This window comes from Gopherus evgoodei, chromosome 10 (assembly GCF_007399415.2).
Source record: "Gopherus evgoodei ecotype Sinaloan lineage chromosome 10, rGopEvg1_v1.p, whole genome shotgun sequence".
Taxonomy (NCBI): Eukaryota; Metazoa; Chordata; order Testudines; family Testudinidae; genus Gopherus; species Gopherus evgoodei.
Window position 1 is genome coordinate 44,047,406 of NC_044331.1, and position 14,148 is coordinate 44,061,553.

The following is a 14,148-nucleotide window of genomic DNA, read 5'->3' on the forward strand; positions in this document are numbered from 1 at the left end:
ATGCAAGTCTAAGCCTAATACATTAAGAAACTGAATACAGGTAAAGCTCACTTTCAGAGATGTTCCAATAAGCTTCTTTCACAGACTAGACTGCTTCCTAGTCTGAGCCCAATCCTTTCCCTGGTACAGACTTTGTTAGTGCCAGCAGGCATCTTAGGTGAAAAGCAGGGATTTCATATGACTAGGAGCCTTTTGTTCTGTTCCACCCCCTTTTATATCTTTGGCACAAGGTGGAAATCATTCGTCTCTTACTGGGTTCCAACCCTTCTAAATGGAAAAGCACAAGGTATAAGATGGATTCCAGTACCGGGTGATATGGTTACATGTCCTGTGAGACCCCCAAGCCTCCATTCTTTCTGGCCTGACTCACACAAACACAGGAAGGCTTAAAAGTAAACAGAGCCATTTACAACCAATTGTTCTAGTTAATGGGAGCCATCAAGATCCTAAGCCACCATTAATGGACCACACTTTGCATAATTACAATAGGACCTCAGAGCAATACTTCATATTTCTAGTTTTAGATACAAGAATGATACATGCATACAAATAGGATGAACACACTCAGTAGATTATAAACTTTTGCACAAAAATATTCCAGTTATATTATATTTACACTCAAAAGCATATATCCATAAAACGTATGGAGTACAACATTACAACCACATACTACAAACTGGAGGCCAATGTTAAATGCATTGTCACTTGTTAATCTTGAAGTTGGGCACTGGTTCTGAACAAGACCAGCAAATGCTCACTGTCTTTCTACAAGAAACTCATCTGACTGGTTAGAAGCATGAAGTGCAACAGAGAAAGACTCAGCAGTTGAAAAAGTGAAGAACTCTGTCACCACATTCAAAAAAATGTGCATACATGGTTGATGAATGCGCCAATGCAAATGGGCACCAATTATTAAGTCACTGTGTATGTTATCTTGCTGTCAGTGGTAGGCCAATAGATGCATTTCTAGATGTTAAGGTTATAGAACACACTTTGGCTGCAGGTTCAGGTTATAGAACCCACATCTTAGAAGAGTTAAATGCTTGTAAATTGAACCTGAAACAGATGGCTGCTTGTGCATTTGATGGAGCTGCAAAAGTCTCTAGAAGACATAGCGGAGTACAAGCTTTGACCCATCCCTATGCTAACCCCAAATCTCATCCACTCATCTCTATACCAACCCCCTACTGCAAATCCCAACCATCCATCCCTATGCCAACCCCCCAAATCCCATCCACCTATCTCTATGCCAGCCTCCCACCCCAAATCCCATCCATCCATCCATCCCTACCAGGGCTGGCTCCAGGCACCAGCTTATCAAGTAGGTGCTTGGGGCGGCAACTCTCGAGCGGGGCAGCACTTTCAGGTATTCAGCGGCAATTCGGCGGAGGGTCCCTCACTCCCGCTCAGATCAAAGGACCTCCCGCTGAATTACTGCAGATCGTGATTGCGGCTTTTCTTTTTTTGGCTGCTTGGGGCGGCAAAACCCCTGGAGCCGGCCCTGATCCCTACGCCAACCTCCCACCCCAAATCCCATCCACCCATCCTTATGCTAACCTCCCACCCCAAATCCCATCCACTCATCCTTATGCTAACCTCCTACCTCAAATCCCATCCACCCATCCTTATGCTAACCTCTCACCCCAAATCCCATCCACTCATCCTTATGCCAACCTCCCATCCCAAATCTCATCCACTTACTCATACACCAACTCCTCACCCCAAATCCCATTCACTCACCCACCCCTACTCTAACCTTGCAGCTCAAATCCCACTAGCCCATCCCTACGCCAACTCCCCACCCCAAATCCCACCCGCCCCTCCCTTTGCCAATCCTCTACTGAACCCCCCATAGAATTGCCTCCCCATCCCTATCACAAATCATCCCTGTGCTGACCCCTCCCAACATGCTATGGGATGGGGCTGCGGTGAAGGGGCTGCGTGCCCTGCTGGTGGGGCTTGGCAGTGTGTGCCAGACATGGGCTCACACAGCCTGAACTGGGCCCCCGCCCCCACCCCCACACAGAGGGGCCCATTGGTGACTTACTTGCTTAGCTACCACAGTGGACATTGCCTAGAACCTTCACCTACAGACTAACAGTGCAGCAATGGGGGAGGGGAAAGAAAAGGGCTGCCACACTCAACATGGCGGATACAATGTGAGGCCTAGCAGGGTTTCGCCACATCCAAGATGTCCTCCTTAACGGTGCGTAAACCAGCCGGCGGAACCTTTTGACACACTCAAGATGGCAGCCGCAACGGAAATGAAACCCAGCGCTTTGCCACGCCCAAGATGGCCGTCGCAACGCTGCTGAAGGCCAGACCCTCCTCCGGCCTCACTCAAGATGGCGGCCGCGATGTAACGGCGCGCACGGCAGAACCCCGCCAAGCGTACGTGCGCGGTGCGTGCGTGTGGCGACGCGCGGTGACGGAGCTGGTCCGCCGCGTCCCTTTGTTGGCTCAGCGGCGGCGGCGGCGCTGTGTGTTGTTGTCCCGCGGGCAGAGCCAGGCCGCGGCGCAGGAGCAGCCAGGAGCCCGCGCGGGGGGAGGGCTCAGGGTCGGCGCGGGCAGCCCCGGGCCGCCGCCTCGCCATGGACTCGGACGAGGGCTACAATTACGAGTTCGACGAGGACGAGGAGTGCAGCGAGGATAGCGGCGCCGAGGAGGACGAGGAGGACGACGACGAGGACGACGAGCCCGACGACGATAACCTGGACCTGGGCGAGGTGGAGCTGGTGGAGCCCGGGCTGGGCGTAGGAGGCGAGCGCGACGGGCTGCTGTGCGGGGAGACGGGCGGGCTAGGCCCCGGCGGCGGCAGCGGGCTGGGCGGCGGGCCGGGCCCCGGCGGGGGCGGCGGCGGCCACGAGCAGGAGGAGGACTATCGCTACGAGGTGCTGACGGCCGAGCAGATCCTGCAGCACATGGTGGAGTGTATCCGGGAGGTCAACGAGGTCATCCAGGTGCGGGCCGGCCCGAGCGGGAGGGAGGCGGCCGGGCCTGAGGGATCGGTTGCCGGGGACCCGCCCCCTAGTCGGGAGCGGTGCAAGCGCGGCGGTTTCGGGGGGTGGGGGTTAAAGCAGCGGGCCGCCTTTGGGGGCGGTGACTGGCTGAGGGGCACACGGGATGGGGGGCGGCTGGCAGTGGCAGGTTGGGGGATGTTCTCCGGGGTGGGTGGTATGTGGGATGCAGCCACCAGACTGGCGGGGTTTGCCAAAGGCCAAACAGTTTCTCTGCAGAATTATCAATGAGGCGGGCGGTGATAATCTTTCTCGCACCCACGATAACAGCACAGAGGTCTGAATCGTATCAGAGGCAGGGACCCCGGGAAAAAATCTGCTGCTGCAGCTAATCTCTTTTGTCTCTAATGCCTGTACTATCAGATTAGCCTGTTGTGGATCACCTGATCTTTGTCTCCTGCGCATCCTTGGAATTCAGCTTCAGGTTGGAATTTGGGGTGTGGAGGAGTGGGGCTAAAATCATCCTCGGACTCCTGTAAGGTTTCAGCTCTATCTTGGTATAACAACTATTCCATACTTGACATCTCAGGAAACTTGTTGCTTGCAGTGTCTTAATCGAGAGGACTAAGAGATGGTTCTAAACCTGTAGTAATTTATTAGCTAAAGTATGTGGTTCTCCCATCTCCTTCTGACTTCCGTTTACCATTTTAGTTAAGTATGACATGCTGTTTACTTCTGTAGTCTGATTTGATGAGAGGATGGTAGCACATGCACAGAGAGGAATGAGAGCATGATTGCTTCTACTAACTCAGAAAATAAAATTTGGTTAAGAGGACAGGCTTCCTCAAATGCATGGTCTCCTGTTGATGAATTTGGATTGTTTCTTTTGATGTAACTATTTGATGTAACCTTCTCTCAGGACTGGGTGAGCCCAAGAACTGCCTCTTAAAAAAACAAAACAAAAAACACCATCACCACCAAACAAAAAAACAAACCTTCTGGTCAATTAACTGTGTTGGAGTTGAGCAAACTGAAGGTAGTTTTTGTTTTAATGTGTGTGGGCGGGGGGGGGGGAGAGGATGGGGGAAAAAATTTTACTTAAAAAATTAAGATTTTTTTTTTGGTCTATCCAAAGAACTTGGTGTGTATAGACCAGTATACATACCTTTGGCTAACATTGCAAAATGCTTGTTCTGTCTGCTTGAGTCACTATTCAGTTTATACAATAAAATGGAGATACATTTGATACTCAACAGAATTATTTCCTTACATCCAGATTCATCCCCCTCACTTGTTCCTGAGTGTATTTAGCAAGTTATGTAGTTAGTAAGTACATACAATGTGAGTAATGAATGTCACACTGACAGATTATTTTTTCTGGCTGTCTGGTTATAGAAAATTTAAAAAAATTAAATACTATAACAGAGTGGTCTAGGTATTAAACAGTCTTCCAAACCAAACCTCTTATGTAAAAATCTTCTACATCAGAACGCTAACAACTGACAATGTAGAAGAAGCTCTCTATCCTAAGTGTTGCATTTTGTCATAAGGTAACTTAAGCTATCATGCTTATGTTGGTACTGTATTATGCTGCATTAAATTATTAGGCCACTTTCAGCATGGTTCTTTGCCTAAGATATGACATTCTATCACTAATGTAAAATTAAAAAACACAGGCAATTTGAACCAGATTAGCCTTACTCTAGTTCATTTGTGGACTGGATGCATTCACAGTGCCCAAGGTTTTGATTACAAATTAGTAAATGGTAGGAATTCTGGTGATGGTTAAAATTTTGTTGTTAATTAAAAGGGCTGCTTCATCTACTGCCTTCAGACAATATGACAATATTTTTATACTGATGACTCACTACTTAGTCTCTCTTAATGCATTTTGTTGCATCTGAACCAGCTTCCTGACTGCTTCATAGCAGTGACATGAATTTGCTTTACACAAGCTTACCAAGGCCCATATTAAGCTTAAGAGCAAGGCTATTGTATGTTATAAATCAGAGAGTCATTTTGACTATCATTTCTAATTTTTCTTTAGTCTTTTTCTGTTTAATTATAAGTTGTGTAGATGAGGCTTTGTGGTTGAACAGCAGTGACCATGAGTTGATAGCATTATTATTCTAGAACCAGAGAAAAGGTTGTACAGTTGTACTCACAAAAAACTAAATCCTGCCCTTTAGTATCTCTTCCATTCCAGTGCTGATTAGGATAGATGAATATGATTTTTATTGGATTTTTGTATTTAAATATATCTATATTTTTAAACTATTTACAATTAAATTTGAAATTGATGAACTTATTATAATCTCTTAATATTTAAATAAAAATTAAGCAGTACATATTTGCTGCTGAAGTTTTAAAGAAAGTTAGACTGCAGAACTGGTGAGGAAATCACTTGCTAAGCGTCTGGAACCAAGAGTTTGTTGCAGTGCTAAGCCACTTCTTGACAGTAGTAGCCTGTTTTGCAGTTGCAGAGAATGTATTATCTTCATTTTTAGTTTGTTCAGCTAGTTCAGTTTAATGAGTAGTTTATTCAAAGTTGAGAAGCCGATTGGGAGCTGAAAAAGCAGGAAAGCTTGTTTTAGTATTCTGATCTGGGGGCGGCGGGGAATGAGGTGTGAGGAAGAGATCTACTAGTTCTAAACTCTTGAAGGACATTGCTTCTGGTAACTATCAGTTAAATACCTTAATGACAGAATACTTTCTTAGTTTAAATAAATCTGTTTTTAAATACAAATAATGTTTTATCAATTTTTTTCTGATGTATGCTGCGCAATTAAGGTAGTTTTATTTAACTAATAAAAAGTTTTAAAATACTACTTGCACATTTTAATTGAATTCCAAGTTCCATCCAAATGCATCGTTACACAAATCACAAGTAAAAAGTTAATCTGTGTTAATATAAAAAGTTAAATAAATGTAATTCACCATTTTCTAACATCATAAATTCAAAAATTAAGAATCTGAATAAATGTTAGTTAGACTATATCTTCTGGTTAGGCAAAAAGTGCCAAATATGTATAAAAGCTGTATTTAGCTGCAAATCAACATGTTTTAGTGAACCAATCAAAGAGAACCAACTTTTCCTTAGGAAAATAAAGTAGAAATGCAAAACAAAATTAAAATTGATGGTTTAAAAAGGTTTCCTGCTTGCTGATTTAAATTGCTTTTAAAATTGATGATTTAAATCAAAGTGATATAAATCAGTCCCGATTCATTCCTCAGCAGTCAGTCAGTTGTACCAAGTGTGTATGTAAAGTTCTAGAGAAGAATTAAGGGGCCATTGAGGACTAGATTGAAAATTGCGTTTTTCTAGACTTGAACCACTCAGCAGCTTCTCTGCCTCAGTCGTTCATTTCTAAGTCAAGGTGTGGTCTTTTGTGCATATCTTTATTTTTTTAATATTGCCTCTTGGAGCAGTAGTAGTTGTGTGTATGTGGTCACCTAGACTCCTATAGTGGGCCTCTCGAGACAAGACGTCCAGAGTTATGTAAAGTTTAAAAAACAACAACCCCCCCTCCCCCCACAAAAACCCAAAACCAAAAAACCCAGCCCACTGCTCATATACATGCAAGATACCCTGATCCTTCATTACATTAATATATTCTGCGGCCAGAAGGACCATTGTGGTCATCTAGTCTGGACAACACAGGCCATAGAACTTCCCCAAAATAGATCTTAGAGCATGTAGTAGCAGAGACCATTAATTCCACTGGGGTCCACACAGACATTATGGTCTGTCAGTCCAGAACAACTTGTAGAATCAAAGCCATTTTACTGCTGTTATATATTTTTATGGCTCTGAATTAGCCCTAAGTCTGCAAGACTTTTTTGTTTAATTCACGAATTCAGAAAATCAGTTTCAGTGCTTGGGCTAGAATAGTAACAAGTAAACTTTTGACCTACAATCAGCTTAGGCGCTAGAGGGAATTGGAGGAGGGTTGTTGATTTGAATGCCAGTGGATTTAAAATCTGTTCATGGATAAATAAACTTTATTTGGTATTTATAAAGATATACAGTCAGGCTTTTATTTTGTTTAAATTGATTTTCCAGTGATTGCTATTCTCTACTCTGTTGCTTTCTGATAAAAGATTCCAGGATTCTCATCTGTGTTCTGTCTGTGACATTCAACCAGGATTGCTGGTGCTGTTTTAGGTTCAGTAAACCTTATTTAAGTTCGCGTAGTAGTACTGGCCCAGATTCTGCTGCAGATCTGTGGTTGCAGTCCCACTTGTTCCATTAGATGTTTTGGCTTCTCTATATCTTCATTCAGCTTACTGATAGCGTTGAATGTCAAGCAGTGGATAAAACGGGTGGGTAAACTTTTTGGCCCGAGGGCCACATCTTGGTGGGGAAATTGCACGCAGGGCCAGGAATGTAGGGCTGTGCCAGGGAGTTGGGGTGTGGGAGGGAGTGCGATGTGTGGGAGGAGGCAGGAAGGGGCTCGGCAGGAGGGTGGGGTGCAGGAGGGGTGTGGGGTGTGGCAGGGAGGGGCTCAGGGCAGGGGGTTGGGGCGCAGAAGAGGGGTGCGGTGCGGGCTCTAGCCCAGCGCCGCTTACCTGGAGCGGCTCTGGGGTGGCAGCGGTGCACTCTGGGGCCAGGGCAGGCTCCCTGCCAGCGGCGGGCACCACATCTCTTCAGCCCCTGGGGTAAGAGGGGCAGAGGGCTCTGCGCACTGCCCTTTCTTGTGGGTACCTTTCCTTTTCTTAGCCAGTGGGAGCTGCAGGGGTGGTGCCTGGAGACTTTGGCAGCGGTGTAGGGCCTGCAGCTCCACTGAGGTGGCAATCCCATGGGCTATAGTTTGCGGACCCCTGGGATAAAATCATGTTTACAGCTATTTTGTAATGGATGATCATTCATATCATATTAAAGTGAGATTTTTGATGAAGAGTTGCCCAATATCCAGGAAGTTTAGCATTGTCTGGCAGTTCTTCCAGAATTAGTGAATATACCTGTGTCTGCTCAGAATCTAGATGCAAAAGTTAGACTGACTTTGTAGAATTTTTTGACTGAGCAAACTTGCAGTTGTAGCAAAGAGAAAAATACTAATTAAAGCTGGCGAAGCTACACAAGGATAAAACACAGAATCTGGCTGGTATAATTTCCATGTGCTAGCAGGTTCAATGGGTCTTTGGCTATATTAAAACATTTGTGAGAAAGCATAATAAAGGCAAGTCTTAAACAGGAACAGTTTATTATCAGATTTGATTTGGTCTGAGCCCATGCTGAAATTGTAACTTAATTGAAATAAAATTGTAGGGCACAAGCATAGCAAACTAACTGATAAGTCTCAAAATGTGATTGTAAACAGGGAGTTATCATCGCGGAAGTATGTTTATAGTGGGGTCACACTGGGATCTATTGGTCCTGCTCTATTTAACATTTTTATTTGAGAAAACAGAATCATTGCTGATAAAATTTGCAGGTGACTCAAAAATTGGGGGAATGGTAAATTTTGAAGAGGACAGGTCACTGGGAGCAATCTGGATTACTGGTAAACTGGGTGCAAGGAAACTGTGTTTTTAATATGACTGAATGTAAATCTAGAAACAAAGACTGTAGGCCATATTTACAGAATGAGCGACTTTATCCTGGGAAGCAGTTACTCTGGAAAAGATTTGGGGGTTTGTGTGTATAATCAGCTGAACATGAGCTCCCAGTATGCTCCTGTGGCCAAAAGGGTTAATGCGATCCTTGGATGCATAAACAGTAGACTCTTGAGTAGGAGTGGACAGATTATTTTACCTCCATATTTGGCACTGGTGCGACTCCTGCGGGAATATTGTCCAGAACTGGTGTCCACGATTCATAAAGGATGTTGATAAATTGGAGAGGCTTCAGAGAAGAGCTGTGAGAATGACTAAATGATTAGAAAACATGCCTTACAGTGATAGACTGATCTCCTTGAGTCTATTTACAAAGAGAATTAAAGGGTGACTTGGTTAGTCTATAAATACCTCCACAAGGAACAAATATTTAATAATGGTCTGTTCTAGCAGAGAAAGGTGTAACGTGATCTAATGGCTGAAAGTTGAAGCTAGACAAAGTCAGACTGGAAATTAAGAGTAGTTTACCAAGGATCAATTTACTAAGGATCGTGGTGGATTTTCCATCAGTGACAATTTTTAAATCAATATTGGATGTCTTTCTAAAAGAAATGCTCTGGGAATTAATTTGGGGAAATTCCCTGGCCTGTTAGAAAGTCAGAGTAGATGATCACAGTGGTTCCTTCTGGCCTTTGAATCTATGAAAACTTAATTGCAAATTTCCTGATGACAGAATTTGTCATGCTGTTGAAATGCTGACTGATTATGTCATTTTTTTTTTTCTGAGGCTGGATACTCTACATTACAATTAAAACATCACATAGTTTGCGTCATCAACTCCCATCAAGAATGACCATAGAATTCTAGGACCATTCTGGAGATTATGTTAAATGATATAAGTTCTTGGCCCAATGCCAGTGATTCAGCAATCTGCAATTTCTTGACCTTTTAATCTGAAAATGACTGCTTCCAGAACTAGGTGAAACTTCTTTTTTACCTCTAGAGTCTGGTGTACCAGAGCCAATGGAAACAGTACCAAATTACTCTAAACTGCTGAAAACACCGCATTTATTATATCGGCATGCTTGCAGAGACATAAGCAGAATTGCAGATGCTTGGTAAGGTTTGCTACATATAGCAATAAGCATTTATGTTGCTAATATCTGGTTAGAAACTCACTCTTCTTTTGAGGAAGAACTGTCATGGGGTGCAGCTAACACAAGGGGAAGACGTGTAAATAAGTCACTTAATTCCAGATGGGAACATCATGAGTTTTTCAGCTAACCAATCTTGTAACTATAGGTCAGAATGTTATCTGTGTTATTTCAGAATCTGATTGTGTACAGCACTGAACCATTTTGCAAACCACTTTGGGTTTTGATCATCAAAATAAGTATTCAGATTTCTTACATATTTTCCCCAAGGCTTTTGCAGATTAACTTACTGGGCTGATTTTTAAATGAACAAACATATATGCTGGGAGATGTCTGAGATCTGATCCACTAACAGACAAGGCTTTCTTGTTAAAAGGGACACTTCCGATACAAGTGACTTTCTTGCCAAGTATTTCTTCTGTCAAATCTTTATTAATAGGATTATGCCTGAATAAATGGTTCACTAACTATGTTAGTATTGAGGCTTTTCTGTATCAGGTCGCTACTTCTATCTTGACTCTATTTATTTGCATTCGTTTTATTTTGTTCTTCTGTAAATAACACAAAATTGTGAAAATTAAGTTTTAATCTTTTGATCCATATTTCTACTTATTTTGATGTCTCAGTAGAATGGTTAGTAATGTGGATAATTAGTTTTGTTTCTTATAGCTTTCTTTTCTTTTCATTTCAAGCAAAAGACTTGTGTGACTTCAGTCTTTTCCCCATCTTGGTAAACAGGCTTTACTTGAGCCTCTGAATTATATCAGTAGTACTGTTGTCCGTAGCAGAACTGGTCTTTTGCAGTCATGGAATGGATAAAGGTATTATGAATATTTGACTAAAAATCCTAGGTGGCTGACATGGCAAAAATATTGCTCAAATCTTATGAAGAACCCACTGACATGTAAGGGAAAAACTGTTGAGAGTCTGGCAGGGTTTCATAATTGCATAATTTTGTAGTTTGGTGCTCTGTCCTGCAAGGATGTTGAGCATTTTGGCCCTGATTCAGTGAAGTGCTTAAGATTGTGCTTAGTTTTAAGCATGTGTTTAAGTGCTTTGCTGGATTGGAACGAAATGCTCAGCACCATGGAGGATCCAGACCTAGTACAAAAATACCACTATATCTTAAATTTAACATACTGGGTTCTCAGTAGTTGAACAGATGAAATGTAGTATATTTGAGTGCTTGTAGTATTGAAAATTAGCACCTCAGTTAGGGCCTAGTCCTGCTTCCATTGACATTAGCAAGTCTTGTTGATCTCTGTAGGGGGAGAATCAGACCCCTACTGGATAAAAGCCTTCACACAGAGACAAAGAATATCCAGGCCACTCCTAAGTTGCAATGCAGTGTTTGTTAAAAGTATTGAGGAACAGCCTTTTCAAGAGTACAGCACAAATGGGGCCGTGCAAATTCCCCAGAATGCTCTCTGGCAGTTCAATAGAGCTCTTTTGTAGCAAACGTGAACTTATTGTTGCTTGGAAAAAGTGGTACTATGAAACAATGGTTTTCCTTATATGTTCTGGTTAGTACAGAATGCACTGATTTCCGGCCATGGGATTTATGAAATATCCTCAATGTTGACTAGACTCAGTATTGCTGGCAACACAGTCAAGACGTGTTGCCCACAGCAGGATTGATTTGCTAGTGGCTGCAGAAAATGCTGATACCATACTGGCTTGTATTAAAAATCTTACCTAATATCTCAGATGGACTCTTGAATTACGTGCTCAAAACTGCCTGATGCTAGCATTCTAAGTAGGCGTATGTTGTAGGAATAGGCACATTTAAATCTAATTGGCATTATGTTCTGATCTGTCCTAGTAGCCTGTATGAGGTAAATTGTGACACCTTGGAATCTGTCTTTTCAGTGAGTACTTAAACAGTATTTCATTACAAGCTAGGGTCCTAAGCATTGTGATGCTAGAAGGAAATGCTTTATTAAACTTCATGCTTCTGTCATATGGTGTTTATAAGGTGTTTCATTATAGCAGGAATGCATTGTGTTTCCCAGGAGCAGGGCAGCTTTCATTCTGACAAAGCTCTCCTGTAAGAGCTGCTTCTTGTAATTATTGTGCAGGTTTAAAAATGATTATATGGTACTTGTTTGTACAAATTGGTCAATTGGCTCACCTGTCAGTTAATTTCAGACATTTTCCATTGCATAAAATAGCTATTCTTTGGAATTAAAGATTAATTTTTTATAGGATAGTTTAAACAAAAAAAAGATCCTGCATCTTGGCAGGGGATTAGACTTGATGACCCTTGTGGTTCCTTCTAACCCTGTAGTCCTATGATTCTATATATATATATTTTGAATTCTTTTCTTTAGTAGGATAGGCAAGTCCACTATATTTGTACAAGTTTACATAGCTCTGAAGTTCAGGTTACTAAGTGACATATTTGGCTAATGCCTTAGACTTCTGTCTCTAGCAGTGAATTACAATTCCAGCTCTGGTAATGAGTTTAAAAAAATAATAATTTGCTGGTCTCATTCTTGCCTTTAGCTTGATTTCTTGCAAAAATCACCACACATCAGTGGGATTCTGGCAGCCTTCACGTAAGAAGCCCAGGACTGTACTAGGAGATTGACACGGGTCAGCACTAGATGTGTTGGAGATGCTTTCATGGTGCCTGAAAACATTTCCTTGTTCTAGCTCCTGTTAAATCAGAGGTGGGCAAACTATGGCCCGCGGGACCCTCCTGCCCGGCCCCTAAGCACCTGGCCCGGGAGGTTAGCCCCTGGCCCCCTTCCCTGCTGTCCCCCTACCCCACAGCCTCAGCTCACTGTGCCATTGGCGCAGTGCTCTTGCTGGGCAGCGCAGCTGCAGAGCCGCGGCCTGACCTGGTGCCCTATGCTGCATGGTGGCATGGCTGGCTCCAGCCGGGTGGCACGGTTACCTGTCCTGGTGCTCTGGGTGGCTTGGCTGTAGCGCTACCAGTGCTCTAGGCAGCGTGGTAAGCGGGCAAAGAGCACGGGGGGTTGGATAGAGGGAGGGGAGTTCGAGGTGGTAGTCAGGGGGCGGGGGTATGGATAGGGGTCCAGGTGGTCAGAGGGCATGGAACGGGGGGGTTTGAATGGGGGCAGGGATCTCAGGGGGGCAGTGAGGAATGAGAGGAGGGTTTGGATGGGGAAGGAGTCCCAGGAGGGCCATCGGGGTGAGAAGCAGTGGGGCGGGGGGGTCAGATAGGGGCCTAACAGGCCCTCCATACAGTTTTGGAAACCTGACATGGCCCTCAGGACAAAAAGTTTGCCTGCTTCTGTGTTTAATGTTCACTTCCATGAGCACCAAAAGTCCCAACTTAAAAAATAAAAGAATCGGTGAAACATATTTAGTTAATATATAGCTAGGGCATTTAAATGAACCAGGGTTCACCTACTAGTTCTCGCCAGCTGAAATGAAAGAACTTGACATGCCAAACTATAATGTATTACTAAATGAATGGCTCACTGTGTGCCACTGCACAGTTACAACTGAGACTGTAGTTTTCATGGAACTCTTAACTTGGAGCAATATATGTTGTCTTGGACATCACCTTACCTGTTCAGAGGCATGAAACCATAGTTCAGGTTTTGAAGCTTGCCACAACTGAGGATCAGTTTGCTTTTGGTTTTAATCTTGTATGAATTTTATTTTCTTATAGGAAATAAAAGTAAACTTGGTGCTTTACCATATTTTATGGTATGGCAATGATACAAGGCAGCCACTGTGCATCCCACTTGTGCATGTTTTTCACATCTTGCTCAGAGCTATACAGAATGCAAAGTTAAGTTTAGTAATATGAAGCACTGAGTTTTGATATGACAGCGAGTCTCTAGTTCGGGGTATATTAAAGTTACACCTGGAAAACTACAGCATTTGTCTGAAGTGACACCATTAACTCAGATTAAAAGTAGTTTCATAAACTGCATCTTCAAATCCACCTGCCAACTGTTGTACTTTTTCACATTCCTATTCTGAAAAGTGTTCCTCTTTCCCATTACTTTGTGAAAGTGCCAACTCAGTAGGAGAAACTGACTACACAAAGTGGTGTCAGATGCATTAGAACAGGCTGGAGAAATTTTCTTTCGCCTGTACCTTTGTGTTGTAACAATAGTGGGTTAAAAACTTTCATACAGAAGTTATGTTTAGGTTGTGCCTCTTAATGCAGAATATAGTTTCTTGTTCTATTAGCCAAAGTGACTTAGTGACTGGTACAGTTTAAAACACAAAGATTCTACGTCTTGTGGATGTGCAAATACAGACTGTTGCTGGGTTTTTTAAGTGTAGTTATACAATAGCATCTGGGTTTGCCAGAAAATTGCAGTCTTGTTGGTTGTAAACATACACAGATACTGTGTACTATGAATGGCATGTTAGAGCAGGGCCATGATACCAATTCAAGTTGAATTCCATGTAGGTGAGTATTAAAAACAACCTCTACCAAGCTTATAGGGATGCTGGTGAAAGGGTATTATCATAAAGAGGAAGCGTCTGGCTCT

General features: G+C 43.1%; 1 protein-coding gene across 2 annotated transcripts in view; it reads left to right on the top strand.

The window, feature by feature from the left end:
- The first annotated feature begins 2,506 nt into the window (after window positions 1–2,506).
- ARIH1 (ariadne RBR E3 ubiquitin protein ligase 1) overlaps window positions 2,507–14,148 on the top strand; it is a 138,551-nt gene continuing 126,909 nt past the window's right edge. For both annotated transcript variants that reach the window (XM_030577593.1, XM_030577594.1), the window contains exon 1: window positions 2,507–2,960. In XM_030577593.1, coding sequence (XP_030433453.1) covers window positions 2,592–2,960 — 369 coding nt within the window. In that variant the 5' untranslated portion in view covers window positions 2,507–2,591. The remainder of the gene's footprint in view (window positions 2,961–14,148) is intronic.